A 24,077-nucleotide genomic window follows, 5' to 3' on the forward strand; every position below is an offset into this window, starting at 1 on the left:
GGGAGCAAATAAAAATTCAGATCGTCAAAAATGTGGAAATATATTAATAAATATAAAAACTATTAAAAACAAGAATAAGATTTTTACATTTCATTGTGCTTTTTGTAGCACGGACTGCGATCAATTAAAAAAGTTCTCTAAACATCTTGAAGAGCATTTGCATCATTTTGAAGATGCAGAATATACAGAGGAACAAGTCAAGTGTCCAATTCTTGTATTCGAACCAGAAGAAATTAAGGTCGAAGAATCATTAGATATGGAAGTAATTGAAGAAGACTATAAGAAAATTGTAAATAGCTCTACATGTTCTGAAGTATATAGAGATCCTTTGGAGACAAGGAAATCTGAAAAAAACGTACTAAAAAACATGGATAGTGTAGAGGATTTTGTGATAACAGACGTTAAAGATGAACGTGAAGAAATTGTCAAAGATAATGTTGAATGTTGTGAAATAGGCAAGAATAAAGTGACATTTGATAACAGTACAAATAGCATCCCAGAAGAGACCACCAATAATTTTAATCAACGATATCCTTTCATACTAAAAGATTGTAGTTCCGATGAATTCTCTGACGATTCAAACGACGCAGATTTTGATGTAAGTCTAAAATAGTTTTATTTAAATAATTTGAAAGTAAATTTTTAATTTGGCTCAAATATTTATTATAATTCTCTGTAATAATTCAAAGAATACCAATGTAAATTTTATTTTAGACAATTGGCAGGGTAGAAAATACATTCCAATTTGCCAATTGTCTAAAATTAAATTGCAGTGGTATAATATGAATTATTATAGAGTAATTATACTAAAAGAAATTGAGCCAAATTAAATCTCAAAAATTAGTTTTATTTATATTTATATTATTAGTATAATAAAGATGGCCAACATTTTTTATGCTAAATAATTTTATCTCAGCATAGTTTAGTTAAGTAAGTTAAGATATGTATACGATAATGAACTAAAAATTAAATTGGTTGAATTGACTCAACCATTAACTGTATCCTTGGATATGTTTGTGACACTTTAAATTATTCATTTCTAAAATTTATGTAAATACTACTTGTAATTAGTAAATCCAAGAAACTAATTTAACTGTTTTTAAAAGCATTATATCGCAATACTGACCTTGAGCTGGAAGAAACTCTACAAATTCATTGTTATTTAAGGTATTTTCAAACTACAATACTTAGTATTGTCAAAAGCAGATTTATCACAATACAATTTCATCCACTAAACAAAAATTTCATTAGATTTTCAAATAATACAAATAATTGTTTTTATGTTTTCATACATTTTTTTAAACAATTAAAAAAAATTATATTTTTTTCGAAATTATGCTTTTTGATATTTCACCTCCTGCTTTTTGATAAAAGCCATCTGATGGGCATGTTATGTTAGGATAAGTTCCGTAGGCAGTCACCACACAAGCAGCTCACTTTGATACATTAAAAAGTTGATCCCGTTGTGATAACCAAGATTAAACAGCAGATATCTTATTCGATACGAGTTTGTTTTCAAATTGTTTCAATAGAAGATTCTCTGATAAAGATGAGTCTCAGCTTCATCCTAGATAGCTCTTCTAGACACCAGAGAAAAGTGCTGATCAAATTAGTTATTGTCTTTTTATAAACAATTTAAAAATTTCCTTTAAAATAATTGAGAGATTCAAACGTTCTGCTATTATGTCGTATTGACAAATTCTTGTTGTGCTGCAAACAAAAAAAGGGTTATTTTATGACAAACCAATAAACATAGTTCAAAAAGTCTTATTAGTTTATAAATTTTTTGTTTGAAACCCAACACAAATTTGTTTAAATTAAAAAAATATTTTATGACATTACGACAATACGACCTAATAGGAGACCGTTTGAATCCCCCAAATATATAAATTCTTAAATACAACATCAATTCTAGGTAAAACTTTATCAGTTTCAAAATTCTTATTTTTATACGTATTTAAAAATTAATTTATAAAATTTTTGTAAATTTATAAAAATATTTTATTGTCAGGTTGAATTAAGCACTGAAAATACCGCTGATACACTAAAAAAGGAAACTGTAAGTAATGTATTAATATATGTATGGGTATTTCCATTATGGCGTGACGTGACATTTGTAGGACGAAATGTTAAAAAAAATAATGAAAAAGTCAAATTTGTAAATTTTATTTTTATATTTCCGAAGTAATTAAGTACCACTTTATTCAGAAAAAATATTGCAACAATTGACCGACCATATGGAGTTGAAGATATTGTGCTGAAACAATCGTATGTACCAAATTATATCGAAATATCTTCAAAATTGCCGCCTGTAATTGACGTTCTTCGTTTAATTCATGCAGGAAAATTACTCACAATATGGCGTGACGTTACACATTTTTGAAAATTAATATAAAACTATTTTTTAATAATCGAGTTTTTTTATAATTAGTTTATTTTATTAATATTTTTTAAAATACAAAATTCCAAGCACTTCCGTTCGTATCCATAGAAATAATGAGAATAAATGTTTGTTTGTCTGCCGTGAAGTTATCTTAAAATATCATTAAAAGATAATAAAAATTGCAATTGCACACTTACTCCTAGAAATATGAAATGTTTCTCCAATTGAGCTCCAATTATACCTATCCAACTCTATCAGGGTTCTAGTCGCGTTTGCATTCAGTTTTGGCCATAAGGCCCTGGACACTTTGCAATCTGATCTACTGCCCCAGGATTGATTTGTATAGTCGCGGAATCTTTCGTAAATTAACCTGTAGTGACAAATGGGTGGCTTAACCTCCCGTTCCCTAGTATCATGATCCAGATCAGAACCATGTCTAGCCAGTTCATCTGCTACCTCATTTCCATGTATATCACAGTGCCCTGGTACCCAACACAATCTTACTGAGTAGTGTACCAATAGCTCCTCTAGAACTCTCCTACAGTCTTCTACTAGGTTGGAGTGTATTAAATGACTCCCCAGAGCCTTTGGTGCCGCCTGACTGTCTGCGTATATAGTCACTGCAGCCACTCTATTGACGTGTGCCTTTATCAACTCTGTGGCTTTCCAGATCGCGAAGATTTTGCGACCTTATAGTCAGAGATTCCAGATGGAATAATGTCCTGCCTCATACAGGGGTTTTACCAAAGAAGACTCTGATAGTCTGAGTAAGTTCCTTGCTGCCACACTCTCAACATAGTTTTCAATGGGTAGTAGGTTTAGGATTATATCCAAGGCCGCCTGAGGGGTGCTACCTAAGACACCTGTGATGCCCAGACATACACACCTTTGAGCTTTATTGAGTATAGCCCTGTAGCTATGTTTCCTCATTGCCTCCCACCACACTGCGCAACCATAAGTAATAATAGGTCTAACAACAGAAGTGTAGATCCAATTAACCATACTAGGTCGCAAGCCCCAGTTCTTGCCAATTGAGTTCCTGCATGTATAGTAGGCATTGATGCCCTTTTTTAATCTTTCCTGCGTATTTATTTTCCATGACAGTTTATTGTCAAGGAAGGTTCCTAAATACTTGGCTCCCCCTGATAAACTCAGCTCAACACCGTCTAATTTCGGCAAATTGAAGCTCTCTACCTTGTACTTCCTAGTAAATAACACCAATTCTGTGTTTGAGTATTATCTTCCCATATGCCAATTGTGCGCTCAGGTCTTGTGAAGGAATCCTCCTGTCCTGAAGACGCATCACCCCTGGCCAATCCCGGCTCTGAAACTAACCCCAGGCATAAAAACCCTGCTAGAAGGGCTGCTACCACCAGGCGTTCCGCTTACCGCTTTGTTGAGGCACTTGGCTCGAAAAAAGTCGAGGACCTCACTAAGGAGCAACAAGCTTCGCTTTCCTGGGCGAAAGCCTATATTGCTGGTCTCAAGACCGCTCCTCCTTCTGCTGAATTACCAGCGGGGCCTAAACGGCAACGTTCAGAGGAGGATACAGCGACCAAGAGCCAGCAACCGGGACCTAAACGTCCCAAAGCGGCACAAAGGTCGTTAGCTAAATCCTTTAGCGAGATTGTCAAAGACAGTCTTGTTAGGGCGGTTATCGACCGGAGTGCGAATGACGGATCCATATCTCAATTGAATTGGGATATGGTGAAGCAAAAACTGGTAGGGGTGTTTTGGAAAGTTCTCAAAGAGAACCCAGGCACTCCTCCACAATGCGATGACGCTGGTTGGTACCAGGGTCACGTAAAACTTATGTCTTGTGTAGATGAACGCTCAGCGTTGCTACTAAAGACTGCCGTCGCATCACTGGGTGAGGTTTGGCCGGGGTCTAGGCTTGAGGTGGTATCTGTGAGTGAGATACCCCGAAAGCCTAGATCCATAGCTAAAATACCAGCTGAGCCATCTAGCCCGGAGGAGATCTTGGAGATCCTTCAGTGCTGTAACCCACAGCTTCCAACTCAAGACTGGAAAGTTGTTAAGGTTACGGACGCTGAGGGCTCTTCAAGGAAAGCGATCGTTGTCCTGAATAAGGACTCTTTGGGGCCGCTAAGGAAGGCACAAGGGAAGGTCTACTATGGATTTGGTACGATCATCCTGCGTGTCTACCGTAGCGACAACAAAGGCGATACATCCTCAGGTGATGTAAAGCCCATGCTCTCGGAAGAGGGCATGGATTGCAATGACGCCACTGATCCAGCCGACACTGAAGATACCAACTCAGTCTCCGAACTAGTTGGTACATTCTTTGAACGGATGGATGAGGTGGTGGACGAGGACGCCCTCCTGAATTCTGACCAGGAGGACGCCGACGTCACTATTGTAAAAATGGAGCATGGTGAGGGTGACCCAGATAAACCTTCACCACTCTAAAGCAGCATCAGCTGCACTGCTCCTCCGAATTGCTCAGAACGGGGAGGAGCTAGTCATGGTCCAGGAACCTTGGGTCCATCAGGACCGTATCTGTGGACTATGTTTGAAGGGCTATAAGCTCTACTTCGCTAAAGGCGCAGGTAAAATTAGATCCTGTATATTGGCTAAAAGCTCTTTGAAAATCTTCATTCTGTCTGATTACAGTAATGAAGATACAGTAGCAGTCTCATGGGAAACTAATGAAGGCTGTTTGTTATGGCTGATATCCAGCTACATGGCGCATGACCACGGGGAGCATCCACCAAACGATGATATCCGTAGTGCTGTGAAAAAGGCGAATGAGTCCAGGATACCATTGGTTATCTGTGCTGACGCTAACTCGCACCACATTGTATGGGGTAGCAGCGACACCAACACAAGAGGTGAGAGTCTTTTCAGTTTCATACTTAATAGTAGTTTGGAAGTAGTTAATAGAGGTTCAGAACCTACCTTCATTGTTTCAAACAGAAGTGAGGTACTAGACTTAACACTTGTGAGTGCTGAGCACCACAGTATGATTAACAATTGGGCTGTCTCCGACGACTGCTCTTTTTCTGATCATCTATATATTGATTTCAATATCAGTGTAACTTACAGGAATGATAATACCATTCTAAATAGGAGGAAGACCAATTGGGAGTTGCAGAATGATGTACTCTCCCGGTCTCTACCAAACCCGCCCACTATTGGAAATAGGGACGATATTGAGGTAGCAGTTGAGGCACTTACAGAAGCGTTCCAATCAGCTACTAATTTGGCCTGTAAGCCGAATATCTGCAGGGGTAGGAATAAGCCACCCTGGTGGAACCCTGAGATTGCACACGCAAGAAGGGCGTGTCGTAAATTGTTCAACGAGGCAAAGAGGCTGGGTAACTGGCCGGAATATAAGTCCTCAGTGAACCACTTTAAGAACCTTACGAGGAATGCGAAAAGGAAAGCCTGGAGGGACTTCTGTAGCGGCGTGGAAGGATCCTCTGAGACTAACCGATTACGTAAAATTCTATCAACTTCACCGGTTGTACCAAGCTATATCCAGAAACCCTGTGGTAGATGGACTCTGAATAGTAAGGAAACACTTGAGGTCCTATTAGATACTCATTTTCCAGGTTGCCTTCCAGTCGATGATGAGACTATGAATGGGGCTGCCGATTCTGTTGCTCCGGGTGATAACTCTGTTCCGATAAACAGGGATAGAATCCAATGGGCAATCAAAAGCTTCGACCCGTTTAAATCTCCTGGGCCGGATGGCATTATTCCTGCTGATCTTCAAAAGAACGAAGAAATAGTTGTACCATGGCTCATTAGCATATACACAGCGTGTATTAGATGGACCTATATTCCCACATGGTGGACGAGATGCAGAGTAGTCTTCATTCCTAAAGGTGGTAAGGCGACTCACACTAAACCAAAGGATTATAGGCCAATTAGCCTTGCATCCTTCCTGCTGAAAACCCTAGAAAGGGTGATTGACGTATATCTGAGAATGACCATTCCGTCGGAACTCATCTCTAAATCCCAACATGCCTACACCAAAGGCAGATCTGTGGAAACAGCTCTACATTCGCTAGTTGGCTCCATTGAGGAGTCGCTAATACATAAGGAGTATTCACTTGTTGCCTTTCTCGATATTGAAGGAGCTTTTAATAATGTCAGGCCCGATGCCATCCTATCTGCGATGGATGAACTGGGAATTGATCTATGTGTTCGCCGACTAGTCGAAAAGATACTCGGTTATAGAGTCATTTGTGCTACTTTAGGTGGTGTAAGTGTTTTAAAAGTGGCCAATCGTGGAACCCCGCAGGGGGGTGTTTTATCACCACTTCTGTGGAATTTGGCTATGAATTCCCTGTTGACCAGGATGGACAACAGAAGGATCAAGACAGTCGCATATGCTGACGATGTTGCAGTTTGTATATCTGGTAAATTTCTGGATACAATATCCAGTTGTATGGAATCAGCATTAAGTACACTGAGTGAGTGGAGTATTTCATGTGGACTTAGTGTGAACCCACAAAAAACGGAACTGGTTCTCTTCACTAGGAGGTATAAGATCGATGACTTCAGACCACCTAGACTGAATGGAATCAGTCTTGAGATTAGAGATAATGCGAAGTATCTTGGCATCATTCTAGATAAAAGATTGTCCTGGAATTTGAATATTCAAAACAGGATTAACAAGGCTTATGTAGCCATCTACTCCTGTAAGAAGGCAATTGGTACAAACTGGGGTATTATGCCGAAGGGTATCAGTTGGATCTTCAAAGCAGTTGTTAAACCCATCTTGTTCTATGGAGTGTTGGTGTGGTGGCACGCCTTGGATAATGCTACTCACCGTAAGGCTGTGGAACGAGTTCTCAGGACTATTGCGATACTGATTACAGGCGCTATAAGGACTACCCCCTCTAAGGCACTTTTTACTATCCTGAACTGGTTACCAGTTGATTTGATGGTGATACAAATGGCTCTCAACTCTGCTGTGAGACTAAATGCTGGATGTTCGTGGTATGGTAAAGATCATGGGCACTCTAAGATACTGAACTACTATGGGTACTTACATAGTAATGTCGATTACTGCATCGCAAAACCATTTTTCGATATGCATTTCCATATTAAGATCCCGAATAGGGATTCATGGCAGCGCGGACTCTTACCCCCTGATGATGTCATAAGGGTTTTCACTGATGGCTCAAAGAGGGGCAATAGGGTCGGTGGTGGTTTCTTTATTGAGAACTATGGGATTAAATCCTATTTCAGGCTACCTAACTTCTGTACGGCTCTTCAGGCGGAAATTACGGCCATTAAACGTGCATCCAACTGGCTGAGGTTTTATCAAATATCTGGTGATATATGTATATTTACCGATAGCAAGGCTGCCGTTAAAGGAATAGCGGGTGTCTTTACGACATCTAGGTTAACCGAGGAATGCCGGGTATCCCTTAATGAGATAGCGAGACATTCTAGGATAACGCTTATATGGGTCCCTGGCCACGATGGTAATCAGGGTAATTGTATAGCTGACGAACTGGCCAAAATGGGGGCGATGATGGATGATGATGAGATCGACCCCTTTTCTGGTATTTCCCTTGCTATATGCAAGATGGCTGTTCAGCGGACACTATATGAATCTGCACAAAGCAGGTGGACCAATGAGTCTTCCTGTGTTACAACGAGGTCTACTTGGCCCGTATATGATGCCAGCAGGACGAATCTACTTATGGAATTTCGTCGTGAGCAAATAAGGCTAATTGTCTCCTTCATTACAGGACACTGTATAATTGGGACACATGCTAGGAGATTGGGCCTACGGTATAATGACTACTGTAGGAGCTGCCATAATGAAGAAGAGGATGAGACGGTGTCACACCTATTCTGTCAATGCCCGGCTCTGATAAATCTGAGGGAACGTATCTTCGGAACACCATTCCTATCATGCTTAGATGAGCTATCAAGGATAAGTCTTAGACGAATCTACTCTTTCATCAGAGAATCTGGTTGGTTTAGCCTGGAAACAACGGACGTATAATTAATACCAAGATGTTTACCCCTTGGGTATCACAATGGGATCAGTTTTGAATGGACCCAAGTGAGCTGCTTGAAGAGTGGCTACCCATGGAACCTAACCTAATCTTAAATAATACAAGAAAGAAAAAACTTTTGATTAACTTTTAATTTTTCGGTCTGGGTGGACTTTCGGTGGAAATGCCCATATATTTCTTTAATTTATATATTTTAATTTAAAATAATAGCAATCCACATTGAACAAAAACAAATTTTTATATTGTTATTAATAATTGAATTATACTTTTATAGAAAACAAAGAAGTCAAAAAACTCTGAAAATAAGAAAAAATCAGCAAAAGAAACCGTAAGTAAGACATGTTGTACAGGTCTATCACAGAAATTATATGAAAGCGTACGAAATTGTAATTTTTTTTTGATTTCCTATGGATCTGAATTTGATGTCTGTGACACACCTGATAATATATACATACATAAATAAATATCTACTACTCGAGTTTCACAAAATTGTATTTTGAAGAATTCAAAAATTTGAATCTTTCAAATCAGCTAATCTCGTTGCAAATCATATGAATTGGAAAAGTATGTAATTGGCTAAAATTGATTTTTGGTTACATAAAACAAACATGCATTTGAATGAAAATTGCAATACTGATGATGAACAATCAACTCCTTTGGTGATTGAACGAGTTCCTATTTCTAAATTTTAATTTTGCTTTATGCTTTGAACTTTTATCAACTAATCCTATAACAATTTTTTAGGTTCAAAATAATTATTCTTATAATTAATACAATTATATATGAATTTTAAATAAATAATTACACAGTGATAAAAAAATGAACGATACAAATATATAGGGGTTCTCGTACAGCAATTTGTTTTTTTTTTTGGAGTGCATAGAGTACGGAAATATTTATAGTTTTTCTCGATCACTTCGTTCAAACACAGAAATATTTGTAAAAATCGGTTTGAAAATGGATGAGTTACAGTAGCTTTTTCACTAAAATAACAAACAAAAAATTTAAGTATGTATGTATAATAGGGTGGCCCTTAATAAACGAAAGTTGGATTTTGGCCATTCTCACCCCCCAGTTTGGTGAACATTAGCAAAAAAATCATCCTGAAAAAATTTTAGGTAAATCGGTTGGGGTTAAGACGTGCCGCAAGCCCTCTGAAGTTTTGAGATGCATTTACAAGGGGAAAAAATGCATTTTTTTCAGTTTTTGTAAAAATTTTGCCATTAAAAAATTACTTTTGTAATTTAATTTAAAAGAATCGAAATGTGTACGTAATTGTCGTTCTAATGAGACATAAAAAACAGAAATCGGTCAAAAAATGTTAAAGTTATTAAAAATTCGCCAGGCCATTAACGTGTCTCAGGCCACTAGAACATGAAATGTAGGAACAAAATTAACATATTTTGAGAAATATTAAAATAAAAGCTCATTTTTACTTAAAATATGTCCATATTTACTTGTATATGAGTTTTTGTCTTCGTAGGATACCGTTAACCTATTCTTAGGTATGAACAAAAAAATTTTATTTTTTTAACGGCAGTTTCAAAACTCCATTTTCAAATTTTTAAAAATTTTGTTAAACAAATTTCAGAATTTTTTGATCATCTCATTGGGATTTATTAAGAGTATAATAGGGAATTAAATCGTGAAAAAATTATGAAAATATCTCTTATAGTTTTTCCGTACCTGCGATTTAAATTTTGAAATTTTCGAGAAAAACCAATTATTTGGCAATTTTTAGGCCAATGAGCTCTATTTTCTTACTCTTATGAATTTTAAGCAAAACTTAATTAGAATATTATAGTCCAGATAATTCTAAATATACTCTGAAACTTTTACAAAAATCAAAAAACGTTAACCCTTAAATCGTGAAGGTCAAAGGTCAAATTTTTCAATATTTGGAATCTCTCTTGGAAAGATTTTGAAATGTTCGAAATGTTGTATATTTTTGGGCCGATTTTGATGAAATTTAACAAAAATATAACACAAAGCCTAGTATTTACAAAAGCAGCAGAAAAATTAAAATTAACCCTATATAGCACTTGGTGTTAAAATGACCCCAAACTTCTAAAACCATAAAAAATTATGATTTTAAAAGTTTGGTGTCATTTTAACCCCAAGTGCCATTAAGCGTTAATTTCCATTCTTGTGCTGTTATTATAAACCCTAGAGTTTATGTTATATTTTTGTTAAATTTCATCAAAATCGGCCCAAAAATATACAACATTTCGATCATTTCGAAATCTTTCCAAGAGAAATTCCAAATATTGAAAAATTTTACCTTTGACCTTCACGATTTAAGGGTTAACGTCTTCCGATTTTAGTAGAAGTTTCAGAGTATATTTTGAATTATCTGGACTATAATATTCTGAATAGGTTTTACTTAAAATTCATAAGAGTAAGGAAATAGAGCTCATTGGCCTAAAAATTGCCAAATAATTGGTTTTTCTCGAAAATTTCAAAATTTAAATCGCAGGTACGGAAAAACTATAAGAGATATTTTCATAATTTTTTCACATTTTTATTCCCTATTATACTCTTAATAAATCCCAATGAGATGATCAAAAAATTCTGAAATTTGTTTAACAAAATTTTTAAAAATTTGAAAATGGAGTTTTGAAACTGCCGTTAAAAAAATTAAATTTTTTTGTTCATACCTAAGAATAGGTTAACGGTATCCTACGAAGACAAAAACTCATATACAAGTAAATATGGACATATTTTAAGTAAAAATTAGCTTTTATTTTAATATTTCTCAAAATATGTTAATTTTGTTCCTACATTTCATGTTCTAGTGGCCTGAGACACGTTAATGGCCTGGCGAATTTTTAATAACTTTAACATTTTTTGACCGATTTCTGTTTTTTATGTCTCATTAGAACGACAATTACGTACACATTTCGATTCTTTTAAATTAAATTACAAAAGTAATTTTTTAATGGCAAAATTTTTACAAAAACTGAAAAAAATGCATTTTTTCCCCTTGTAAATGCATCTCAAAACTTCAGAGGGCTTGCGGCACGTCTTAACCCCAACCGATTTACCTAAAATTTTTTCAGGATGATTTTTTTGCTAATGTTCACCAAACTGGAGGGTGAGAATGGCCAAAATCCAACTTTCGTTTATTAAGGGCCACCCTAATGTATAAACGTTTCTAAACCAAAACTATTTAGAAATCACTTGTTTGAGTTTTTTTTTCTAGTTTATGCTGTATGTGTATTTATCTATGATTGTCAGAGTTTCCACTAAAGGAGTTTAAACTAAGGTTTCCACTAAATCCCACTATAGTGACAACATTTTGATTTTCCACTATTTTTCATCACTATAGTGGTAGTAAAAAATATTTTAACTACCACTAAAAAATTTAGTGGTAGTGAAACATATTTTAACTACAATTAAAAAAATTAGTGGTAGTGAAAATTTTGCACTACAATAAAATAGTGCAAATTTTTAACAGTCACTACATGAAAGCTTTAGTTATATTATATGCACTAAAATCTCAAAAAATAGTGTTTATAGAAATATTCCAAACAAATTGAAAATATAGTCAAAATATTTCCATTTTATTATTTTTATTGTATAAAAAAAATAAAACTTTAAATTTATAAGTAAAGTAAATTTCAGGAATTAAAATCTTAGCAATTTTAATTTGTATTAATATAATTGAACAATGTATATCGCAATATAACCTAATGTTTTAAGAAATAAACTTAAAGAATAAAATATTAAGTTAAAAAAAAATAAAAAAGTGTAAAATAATTCAATATAATGATATGTATTTAAGTTCCATTAACATTAGTGAATGATTATATTTTTCCACTATCCTGTTAGTGGAGAAAAAAATTTCCACTAAGCTGTAAGAAAAAGGTTTTTCGCTATCACTAAATTAATTTTAGTGAAAAATTTTCTTGTACCACTACCACTATTGTTTAGTGAGGCTGTTATTTTTCAACTCACCACTAAATAGCTATTAGTGATAGTGAAAAATGTTGCACTATCACTAACTTTTAGTGGAAACTGCAAATTTAGTGCACTACCCCCATCTCTGATGATTGTATCTTTAAAAATATCGTTATTTCAGTACATTTGCTAATAAAAAAGTACTAAACTAAAGTGATCGAGAAAATTAAAACAGAATTGCTATATGATAAACCCAGCATATTTTTGGTGTAACATTGTGTCCTAAGTTTTGTCAAACTCTAGTAGTTAAGGTTTTTCTTTTAATTTGTATTAATAAATATTAATTTTCCATTTTTAGAGCGATGTAGATGATGTTAATAAATTCTCAAATACAAACAAGCCAAAGAAACGTCGACGGGTAAGAAAACAAAAAAAAAAAACTAATTATAATTATTATATAAAAACTAATATAATAATTATAACTTTAGTTTAGAAATCAACTTTGTGTTTTTTAAAATTCTCGAATATTTACATTTCGAGAAATTACGATTATGAAAATTTTCGATAACAATAATCTTCGTTATTATTCCAATCTTATAATATTCATGTCGAATAATCGAATAAATATCTTTCTTTTAATATATAACAATCTACATACATTTATACTCTCCGTCGAAATACAGAATATTGATTTTGTCATTCCATTCCAAACAAAATTTCTTGATATTTTCTATTGAATTTTGAATTTGATTATTTTGACAATTGAATATACAATTTTCGTTATTGGTTGAATTTCAAATACAAAAATAATTGAATAGATAATTTTCGTAATTGAAACACAAAAAATAACAAAAATGTGTTTTCAATTACGAAAATTATCTATTCAATAATTTTTGTATTTGAAATTCAACCAATAACGAAAATTGTATATTCAATTTATAGCAACTTTATAATGACAATAAATATAAATTAAGAAAACAAATCATAAACAGTTTATTTTATCACGGAATATTCGTCATATGAATACAGGGTTTACCTAATTCGAGTACGCTGAATTCAGTTGTGCTAACCGTTTTATTATAATTACCTTTAAGTAAAACTGAAACTTTTTTTAATCTGCACAGTCGTTTTAGAAATATAATTTTTTTTGGATGAATTTTCAAATTTTTAAAATCTTGAAATTTTCCTAAACGACTGCGCAGATTAAGCCTTACTTAAAGGAAATTTTATTGCGGAATCTCGAATTTGTTCAGTTTATTCAATAAACTAAACCGTTTTTGAGTTACTCGAATATATGTTGTGCAAACTCCCCCATTTTCGAAATAACGGTATACCTCGAAAACAAGGGCTAACCTAATAAAACGGTTAACACCACTGGATTCAGCGTACTCGAATTAGTTTAACCCGTCGGTTGCCCCGCTTGACAGAAAAAAGTGTAAATTTCGTGCATAGTATAATTAAACAAAATAAATTAAAAACTTTTGTATATTAATACATTTAAGATTAAATATAAATTTATAAGGTGGCATTTACACTGTCGCCGATGGCTCATATATTTATTTATTTAAATTTATTACGATTTTTATTTTTATTAATTTTAATTATTTCGGTTTGTTTATATTTATTGTTTGTGAGCTACCTTAATGTTTACTTAAATTGTCTTATTTACCAATTGTATGATCATTGTTGTTTGGTTCATTTGTCCGTTAGGATTTTTTTTATATTGTTTTGTATTCCCTTTTGTTCATATTTGTTTACGAACTAATCGCACTTTTTGTCCCTAAATTATACTGCAGTATTTTCGTTCAGTTTATTTATTTGGAAATGAACTGTTGTAATAGTACATAAACAAAAAGAAATTTGTAGGCTCAGTAATAACTGGCTTTAGAATTAAAATTTAGTTTGTTGGGGATAAAGACTGCGGTAAGTCGCTTAATATATTTATAAGTTATTTTTTGTAATAAGTTCTTTTTTTAGAAATAAACGGTTGCTCAAGTATATGCATCATTAATTGTAAATTTGTGGTTCATTTATTTGAGACTGGTTAAATTCGCTGTCCTCAACATATAGGCTCAGGTCGCAGCCAGCGACAAATTTTATTTCGCAATTTTTTGAGCGATCTTGTGGTTCCTTGCCCGTCGGAACAAATTATATTTCGCACTCTATGAGCGAACTTGTGGTTCCTTGCCTGCCGGAACAAATTTTATTTTGCAACCTTTGAGCGATCTTGTGGTTCCTTGCCCGTCGGAACAAATTTTATTGGATTTTGTGGTTCCTTACACGCCGGAACGAGTAAACTTGTATGAAATTGTAACCTGTCCTGGAACAAATTGTGTTTTTTTATTTGTGATAAATTGTGTGATTCCTTGGCTGCCGGAGCAATTAAATTTTAATCTGAATTGAATAGCAATTAATTTGTGAATTTTTGTGAAGCCCCAAGCCTGCCGGAACAAATTAATTTTGTGTTGCTGTTTAATATTTGTGAATTTGTGTGCCCTTTGAAAATATTTGTGATTCAAGATGCAACGGTCGCCATCTAGAAAAAGCTCTCGTTTGCAGACAGCAATGAGCCAAAATGTGAATAGTTCCACGCCTGCCGGAACAAATAGTTCAGCAAATGTTTCTCAAATGCCGTCGGTACAAAATGTCAGTTCTGTTGCCCTCGGAACAACGGTAACTAGTGCCTCTATAAGTGCCCCTAGAGAACCGACACCTGCTGTATCAACGCAAAACATTTTCAGTTCAACAAGTGAAGAGCCCTTTAGTCTGCCGCCGTTAGTGCCCGGTCCTAATGTGAGAACCCAGCCACCACAAACCATATCGTCTGATAATGAGAACCTGCAACGACAAATTGATATCCTGCAAGCTCAATTGGCAAACGCTCAACGTGCTTTAAGAGCAAATCAAAATTTAAATACGCCGAATGTTATTGGACATAATGCGCCAGTCATCCAAAGTATTAGCAGTGGCCCTGAGAACATGGTTGATCGCCGGAATCCAACGCCATATTCCTATGTTAGTCAGTCAGACCAGTTGATGACATCTCAGCCTCTTATTGTTTCCCCTGCTACAGTGCCCATGCCAGTACAACGCAAACTTTATGATCTGCCCGAATTTTGTGGTACTCCCGAGGACTGGCCAATGTTTTTGTCTGCCCTTGAACATTCGACAGCGGCATATTCGTACAATAATTTTGAAAATTGTTTGAGATTGCAGAAGGCTTTGAAAGGTGAAGCCAGAGAGTGCGTGAAGTCATTGCTCATCCACCCAAATAATGTGCCAACAGTTATAGAGCAATTAAAGCTACAATATGGTCGCCCAGAGTTGCTTATTCGATGCCAATTGCAACAGATGAAGGAAGTTCAGCCCATAGCAGAAAACGCGATCGATAAATTGGTGCCGTATTCCATTAAGGTCAGAAATTTAGCAGCATTTTTGGAATCTGCCAATGGTTATCAACATTTGTCGAATCCAACACTCATGGAGGAGTTAGTACAGAAGCTGCCAATGAGCAAACGTTTGGATTGGGCCCAGTTTGCTTCAACTTTACGTCAGTTGCCGACTATTTTGGATTATAGTACCTGGCTCCAGCGTGTTGCAAATTTGGTAAGAAGTGTGCAAATAAGCAGTTCAAGTGGCAATAGATCTAACAGTGATCCAAAACGAAAAGTGGTTTTATATGCTTCTGATGGCCCAGAACGTCAGTTAAAATGTTTTTATTGTGTTGGCCCACATAAAATTTTTGATTGTAAGAAATTTTTAGAATTGAGTGTGCCTAATAGATGGAGTGAAGTGAAGAGATTGAAGTTATGTTTTTCGTGTCTGAGTGGTGGTCATTCAAGTAAAGATTGTCGTCGGCGTAAGCAGTGTCCAATGGAAAAGTGCCAAAGAAATCACAACAAATTACTGCATGAAACTAAACCTAATGAACCAAGTGAACGATCCGTAAATGTGCCGCCAACAGAGAGAGCTTCAACAGTCGAGCCAGTGCTTAGTTGTGTTTCCAGTGCTAGTGAAAGAAGTGATTTGTTGTTCAGAGTGCTCCCAGTGGTTCTTTATGGACCAAATTGTGCTATTGAAACTTATGCACTCCTAGATGAAGGTTCTTCGGTCACGATGATGGATAGCTCTTTAGTGAGACAGCTTGGACTGCATGGTCGACAAAGTCAATTGAATTTGAGTTGGTATGGTGGTAAATCGGCACAAGAACCAGTTATGGTGGTGGATCTTCATGTGAGCGGTGTTAATAAGAAGAGGAAATATGCTTTGAAAAATGTGTATGGTGTCTCGAATTTGAAGTTGCCTAGTCAGAGTTTTAATGCGGATTTAGTAAAGAATCATGGTGTGCCTTTAAACTCATATGAATGTGTGGCTCCAAAGGTACTAATTGGATTGGACCATTGCCATTTAGGATTGCCCGATGAAATAGTCCCTTTGGAAGATGCTGGTCCATATGCTGCCAATACTCCTCTTGGATGGGTTGTTTTTGGAAACGTGAAAGGAGGTCGCCCTGGAACCCAAACATGTTTGCTGACACAGTTGGATAATTTAAATAATTTGGTGGCAAATTATTTTGAAACTGAAAATGTTGGTGTTAAGGCTCTACCAGTGATTGAGTCAAGAGATGATTTACGTGCACGAGAGATATTGAGAAATTCGACGAAGAGGGTTGCCGGAAGATTTGAATCCAGACTACTATGGTGTAATGATGACGTAGTCCTGCCGGATAGCTATTCCATTGCCCTTAATAGATTTTTTGGAATGGAAAGAAAAATTAAAAATAATCCTGAATTTGGTGCGGCCTATAAACAATTAATGAGTGAATATTTGCAGAAGCGGTATGTACGCAAATTATCATTGAGTGAAGTCGATACGTTTTATCCGAGAACATGGTACTTGCCCCACTTTGGTGTCGTAAACCCTAATAAGCCAGGGAAGATTCGTATGGTGTTCGATGCAGCAGCAAAGGTGGAAGGTGTCTCGTTGAATTCAAAGTTATTGAAAGGCCCTCAGCAGTACAAACCGTTGCCATCAGTTTTATTTAATTTTAGAATCGGTTCCGTAGCTGTTTGTGGGGACATAAAGGAAATGTTTCATCAAGTTGTTGTTGCTGAGGAAGACAGGTGTTCGCAGAGGTTCTTGTGGCGAGATGATGCTAGTGGTCCACCGGAAGTGTATGAAATGCTTGTGATGACGTTTGGAGCTGCCTGTTCGCCCTGTATTGCCCATTATGTGAAGGAAACAAATGCAATGGAGCATCGAAATCGTTTCCCTAGAGCCGTGAAGTCAATTTTGGACCATCATTACGTAGATGACTTTGTAGACAGTTTTGTAAATCCGTCAAAAGCCATTGAAATAGCCATACAAGTTCGTGAAATACATAAAGCTGCTGGTTTTGAAATGCGTAAATTTACATCGAATTCATCGAAGGTGGTTGTGGCTCTAGAAGGATGTTCAGATCATCAGGTTAGTTTCTCAGGTGGATTAAATGAGTTGGAGGGTTCAACTGAAAAGGTACTTGGCATGTTTTGGGATCCAAAGGACGACACGTTCAAATTTGTTTTGAAATTCCATCGTGTGAATTCTGACGTCATCCTTGGTAAAAGGTGTCCCACAAAGCGTGAGTTATTATGTGTCGTAATGTCCATTTTTGATCCACTTGGTTTTTTGTGCCATTTTATGATAACTGCCAAACTTTTGATGAGAGAAGTCTGGAGACATAATGTACTTTGGGACGAGATGTTGCCCGCGTCATTACAAGCGATGTGGAATAAATGGCGCCAAGAGTTAAGAAATGTTGTCCATGTAAAGGTTCCACGATTTTATTTTGGAAATGGTTTGCCCTTGGAGTTAGAGCTGCATGTTTTTGTTGATGCCAGTGAAGATGCCTTCGGTGCAGTTGGCTATTGGAGATATACAACATCTGATGGACAAATAGGAGTGTCGTTTATATCTGCCAAGTCGAAATGTGCCCCATTGAAATGTATGACTATTCCCAGATTAGAACTACAAGCCGCCGTTTTGGGGACCCGATTGATGGACACTATAATGAAGGAACATGAACTCAAAATTTCTCGTCGAATCTGTTGGAGTGACTCTACAACCGTCATTAGTTGGATTGGTTCTGAAAGCAGGAGATATAAACCATTTGTTGCCCATCGAATTGCCGAAATACTTGATTCGACACGCCCAACTGATTGGAGATGGTTGCCTACAGATCTCAATGTTGCCGATGATACTACAAGAACTAAAAATGAATTTGATTTTTCCATTGAAACACGTTGGTTCCAAGGGCCACAATTTTTGTATGAAAACGAAGCTGACTGGCCGAATAAGAATTCTGAGAAATCTGATGATTTGTGTGAAGAAGAACTACGCTCGAAATTTGTTATGCTGGTTAGTACAAATTTAGTAATTGATTTTAATCGTTTTTCTTCATTTCTCAGGCTTAAACGAACAATGGCTTGGGTTCTGAGATTTATCAATCGCTGCCGAAAATATGATAAATGTAATGGTTCGAGATGCCTGTGTGCTGAAGAGTTAATGGTTGCTGAAACTAGTCTGTGTCGTCTGTCCCAAGAAGAGTGTTTCGCCTTTGAAATAAACGTTTTAAAATCTGGTGGTTCTTTAAAAAAGGATAACGTGTTATTTTCCCTTTCGCCATATTTTGATGAAAATAATTTACTTCGAGTGAGCGGTCGTATTGATGCTGCGAGTTGGTTGCCTTTAGATGCCAGGCACCCCATTATTTTGTCGCCCTGTCACCGCTTTACACAACTATTTGTTGCCCATGTGCATAATAAAATGAGACATCAAAATTTTGAGGCTACCATAGGCGAAATAAGAAAAAGATTCTGGATTCCACGACTTCGAAATCTGTTGAGTAAGACCACATCAAATTGCAACATTTGTAAGATTCGTCGTGCTGTTCCAGTAGCTCCTTTTATGGGATCGTTGCCAAGTGATAGACTAACTCCATATGTCCGGCCATTTACTTATACTGGTGTTGACTATTTTGGCCCATTAAATGTGACTGTTGGTAGACGCCATGAAAAACGTTGGGTTGCCCTGTTTACGTGCCTTACAATCAGAGCTGTACATTTAGAAGTGGCCTATGATCTATCTACTGATTCGTGTATTTTGGCTATACGGAATTTTATAAATCGTCGTGGCACCCCGTTGAAGATTCGGAGTGATAACGGAAAGAATTTTGTTGGAGTTAACCAAGAAGCCCAGCGATTTGATGAAGTATTTGATCTGGTTAAAATTGAAGATGAGTTGTCCACAAGGGGCATTGAATGGCAGTTTAATTGTCCACATAATCCTGCAGAAGGTGGAATATGGGAGCGAATGGTTCAATGTGTTAAAAAGGTTTTAAGAGTAACCCTAAAAGAAGTCGCCCCAAAAGAGCACACCTTGCAAAGTTTTTTAATTGAAGCCGAAAACATCGTGAACTCTCGCCCATTGACTCACTTGCCTGTCAGTCCGGAAGACGAAGAACCATTGACGCCTAATCATTTCTTGTTGGGTTCTGCAAATACGGCTCAAACGCCAGAAGGTATTGAAATTATAAAGCCAGTGGTACTGAAGAAGCAGTGGCGAATTGCTCGACAGCTACGAGATCATTTTTGGAAAAGATGGATTGTGGAATATTTGCCCACACTTACAAGACGGTCCAAATGGTGCGAACATACGAAGCCTGTGGCCCCGGGAGATCTTGTACTAATTTGTGATCCAGCTGTTTCCCGCCGAGATTGGAAGAGAGGTCGTGTCGTAAATGTGTTTCCTGGCAGTGATGGTGTAATCCGAAGAGCTGATGTCCAAACAAGTAGTGGAATACTTAAACGCCCAGTTTCCAAACTAGCAGTCCTTGATTTGGAGTAGTGAATCGTTGCCGATCCACGGGGGTGGGAATGTCGCCGATGGCTCATATATTTATTTATTTAAATTTATTACGATTTTTATTTTTATTAATTTTAATTATTTCGGTTTGTTTATATTTATTGTTTGTGAGCTACCTTAATGTTTACTTAAATTGTCTTATTTACCAATTGTATGATCATTGTTGTTTGGTTCATTTGTCCGTTAGGATTTTTTTTATATTGTTTTGTATTCCCTTTTGTTCATATTTGTTTACGAACTAATCGCACTTTTTGTCCCTAAATTATACTGCAGTATTTTCGTTCAGTTTATTTATTTGGAAATGAACTGTTGTAATAGTACATAAACAAAAAGAAATTTGTAGGCTCAGTAATAACTGGCTTTAGAATTAAAATTTAGTTTGTTGGGGATAAAGACTGCGGTAAGTCGCTTAATATATTTATAAGTTATTTTTTGTAATAAGTTCTTTTTTTAGAAATAAACGGTTGCTCAAGTATATGCATCATTAATTGTAAATTTGTGGTTCATTTATTTGAGACTGGTTAAATTCGCTGTCCTCAACATATAGGCTCAGGTCGCAGCCAGCGACATACACTTTGATTTAAAGTCATGTCGTTTTTTTTGTTTATAATCGTATCAGCAACCAATCAGAAAAGAGCTCAAAGCAGAATATCAAAAAAAGTCTTGAAAAACAGAAAACTTGCCTTTTGTTTAGACGTCACAATTTGTTAGTACAAAAAATAAAACATGATTTTTAGTCATGACTTAAAGTCATAACGAAAATGCCCCCTTAGAAATAGAATTTAATTGAAATAGAAATCAAATATGCATTTTTTCTAAAAATTCGTTTTTATCTTACGTTTACTAAAAACAAACAATGAAACAAAGAGAATTAACGAATATTTGATTCTAATTGCAAAAAACACTAACAACGAAAAAGGGGAAAATCTGAGAAGCATTGTCAGTTTAGACCAGTGATGTTCAAAAATATAAATGAAGATGTATTGGTGAGAGAGCTACCCAGCAATCATAATGTCAAACACTTAAAATAAGAACAAAATAAAGAATGTTTAGATTTAGAATTTTTGCCAGATATAACCGATTTATTAAATGAATGTAATTTAAATTTTAAGGAAATAAAAGAATACACATTATACGACCGAAATTCTCTAAAATTTTTTATTTATTTCTGACTTTGTTGTTTTGTGTTCATTTGTAATTGAAACGCGTGTGTTTGCTTTGCTTCGTCCAAAAACCAACCAACAACAATGCTTAATGAATTTCTGAAAAAATGAGACATTTGTTACGCTCTTTTAAAGAGAACAAGAATATGTGTGTTGTTAAGCTGGCCACACACGGATGATTTGTGAGTCCGATTTGTTCGTGTTCGACGTCTTGTTGCTTGTTAATGGGGCTGTGTGCGAACAAAATCACAAGTAATTGAAAATTTTCAATCACAAATCAGGCGAACAAATCATTCCGTGTGTGGCCAGCTTTACTCAGCGCGAAAGCACAATGAAATGAACATCATTGGTTTAGACAAAACGCAGTATAGTAGTTATTCAGGCCTGTCACACAACTCGTTCGGAATGGTTTCAATTCCGTAGTTATTATTCCGATTGAATTTGGTTTTTCTTCTTCAGATTCCGTTTTATTTAGTCAATTCCCAAAATAGTTTATAATTCTGAATAAAGTAAAGGAATTATTTGAAAATGTGAGAAAAATAAATAATTACAAACTAAAAAAAAATTCGTTTTACTTTTTCTAAAGAAGCAAAATGCGGAATTAATTCCACATTCGATCGGAATGGAATTCTGTGACATGGAGTATTAATTATTGTGACTTTAACAAACGTTTTGAATACTATACATACTTCTATTAATGATTTTTAAAGTTAAAATATATGTTAACCAATTTGTGTTTTAAATCTACAATAAGTTTTTTTTTCTCTATAACACCGTTAATATTTAATAAATCAATTTAAAATTAATATATAGGACTGAGTATTTTACCTAAAACTGAATTGTTAACTTTCTAGTTTTTTGTTGTTTCTCATTATCTTAAAAATATCAAAAACCTACACCAAAACTTAATATTTTTTATTTTATTTAAAATATAAAAACTATTCGAGAACTTTTATATACATAATCGAATACTTTGAAGCTTTTATTTTATTCAAATGTTCATTTAATATTTAATTATCCAACAAGTATAACTGCTTTAATTAACAATTTTCTTTTTTTATATCTGTTTAGACTATAATTGAAACAATATTACCAAATTTAATAAAACAATACAAAAAGTATGAAATTTTATGGCAGGTAGATAATATCTCATTTGGAGTAAAAAATAAAAAATATGAAGTTTATGCCAAAATACTTGAGGAGTTAAAAATAGAACAAGATGTAAACATAAGCTTGGAGGATATAAACTACCACATGAACTATTTAAATGAATTGTATTCCAAAGATAAAGAACAAGAATTAAGGTGTAAAATGGAAGAAAAGATATTTGTACCTGAATATGAACTCTATACGGAAATGTCATTTCTCAGCGACAGTCAAGGGCCATTTGTATGTACGATTTGCAATGAAATACTGCCAAAATATGATTCCTACTGCCAGCATATGGCTCAACACAATGGAACACAGCCATTTAAGTGTCCTTCCTGTGATGTGACGTTTACTAATTATCACAAGTACCTCATACATAAAAAACGTCATTTGGGCATATATAATTTTCACTGTGATATATGCGGCAAAGGGTATCTGTTTAAAAACGATTTAGAATGGCATGTAACTTCTCATACAGGTGATAAACCATATTTGTGTCAAATATGTGGCACCGGTTTTAGAGCACGACATGGTTACGACAATCATATACGTCGACACGAGGAACGCTTTCGCTATGAATGTCACATTTGTAAAAGAGGATTCAATCAACTACATGCTCTCAACAATCATGTTAAGTCTCATCTCAACATTCGCGACATCATATGCAATATTTGTGGCAAAGGTTTTGTACATAACAAATATTTAAAGAGACACCAACTTATACATGGCGAAGTAAAAAATTATAAGTGCAATGAATGCGGCAAGGCGTTTTTCCAGGCGTGCGGCTTACGAGCCCATCGAAAAAATCATCATTCCTAATCCACAAACAATATTAAAAATATACATAAATGTATTAGGCTTAATTTTTATTATAAGTTAACAATAGTTTTAACATCAACATATAAATGAATATGATATGAACAAAAAAATTAATGGCTTTGACAGGTGGCGAACCACTAACCTCCCGTTTTCCAGTCAAACACACTAGATAGCTGTGCTAAATGCAAAAGTTCATTACCAGCCTGCATAAAAATAAGTACTTATTCTAGTAAATAAAATAATGTGCTGGGTAACCACCACTCCTTACAAAAGAATGCATGAAATAACTAGTGGTCATTACAAAAATTCACAAAATTTTTCCTGGGTTATTATATTACTATATTTACATATGTATATAAAAATGTTATGAGGTCTTAAATTTGCATATTGCAAAGTTTAAAACGCCATATTTATAAAACCATGAAAGTTAAAGATACAAAAAATGATCAGTATATAAGTTCTATATTATATGCGGAGTTTTATTGAATTCGGAGGTGATGATGAAAAACTATGTTTGGAAAATATTAACCCACAAATTAACACCTTTAACTTCTTCATAACTGTTAAACGGATCCCAGGAAATCAAAAATTTTAACACCATGTATTTTTCTTAATGTACTGCATTTTTTCATTGTTTTTTTTCAAAGCATTAAATTTTTCAAAAGATTCATATAGTAATGCAGATTTGAAATATATTCGGCTGTTTTTACTCTGTAGAAAATGTAGCTCTAAATAAGTGGTTTAAGCTGCAGATAT

The 24,077-nt window shown here is 35.1% G+C and overlaps 2 protein-coding genes across 2 annotated transcripts; both read left to right on the forward strand.

The window, feature by feature from the left end:
- Positions 1–23,369, forward strand: LOC135957276 (zinc finger protein 69-like). Its single transcript, XM_065507997.1, has 5 exons — positions 1–598; positions 2,012–2,059; positions 8,663–8,716; positions 12,647–12,706; positions 22,425–23,369. Exons 1-5 carry the CDS (start codon positions 257–259, stop codon positions 23,319–23,321), a joined length of 1,401 nt encoding a protein of 466 aa, XP_065364069.1. The 5' UTR covers positions 1–256; the 3' UTR covers positions 23,322–23,369.
- On the forward strand, positions 3,632–5,229 carry LOC135956618 (uncharacterized). The gene is made up of 2 exons (XM_065507161.1): positions 3,632–4,953; positions 5,018–5,229. Exon 1 carries the CDS (start codon positions 3,632–3,634, stop codon positions 4,811–4,813), a length of 1,182 nt encoding a protein of 393 aa, XP_065363233.1. The 3' UTR covers positions 4,814–4,953; positions 5,018–5,229.
- Positions 23,370–24,077: the final 708 nt, after the last annotated feature.

The sequence above is a fragment of the Calliphora vicina genome, chromosome 4, assembly GCF_958450345.1.
Source record: "Calliphora vicina chromosome 4, idCalVici1.1, whole genome shotgun sequence".
In the NCBI taxonomy this organism is placed as follows: Eukaryota; Metazoa; Arthropoda; class Insecta; order Diptera; family Calliphoridae; genus Calliphora; species Calliphora vicina.

Bases quoted from the DNA above. Each gene is read 5' to 3' on its own strand.
- LOC135957276 (XM_065507997.1), top strand. From the start codon at position 257: ATGGAAGTAATTGAAGAAGACTATAAGAAAATTGTAAATAGCTCTACA. The intron at 2,060-8,662 runs GTAAGTAATGTA...ATACTTTTATAG, and splicing joins ATACACTAAAAAAGGAAACT to AAAACAAAGAAGTCAAAAAA. The intron at 12,707-22,424 runs GTAAGAAAACAA...ATATCTGTTTAG, and splicing joins AGCCAAAGAAACGTCGACGG to ACTATAATTGAAACAATATT.
- LOC135956618 (XM_065507161.1), top strand. From the start codon at position 3,632: ATGCCAATTGTGCGCTCAGGTCTTGTGAAGGAATCCTCCTGTCCTGAA.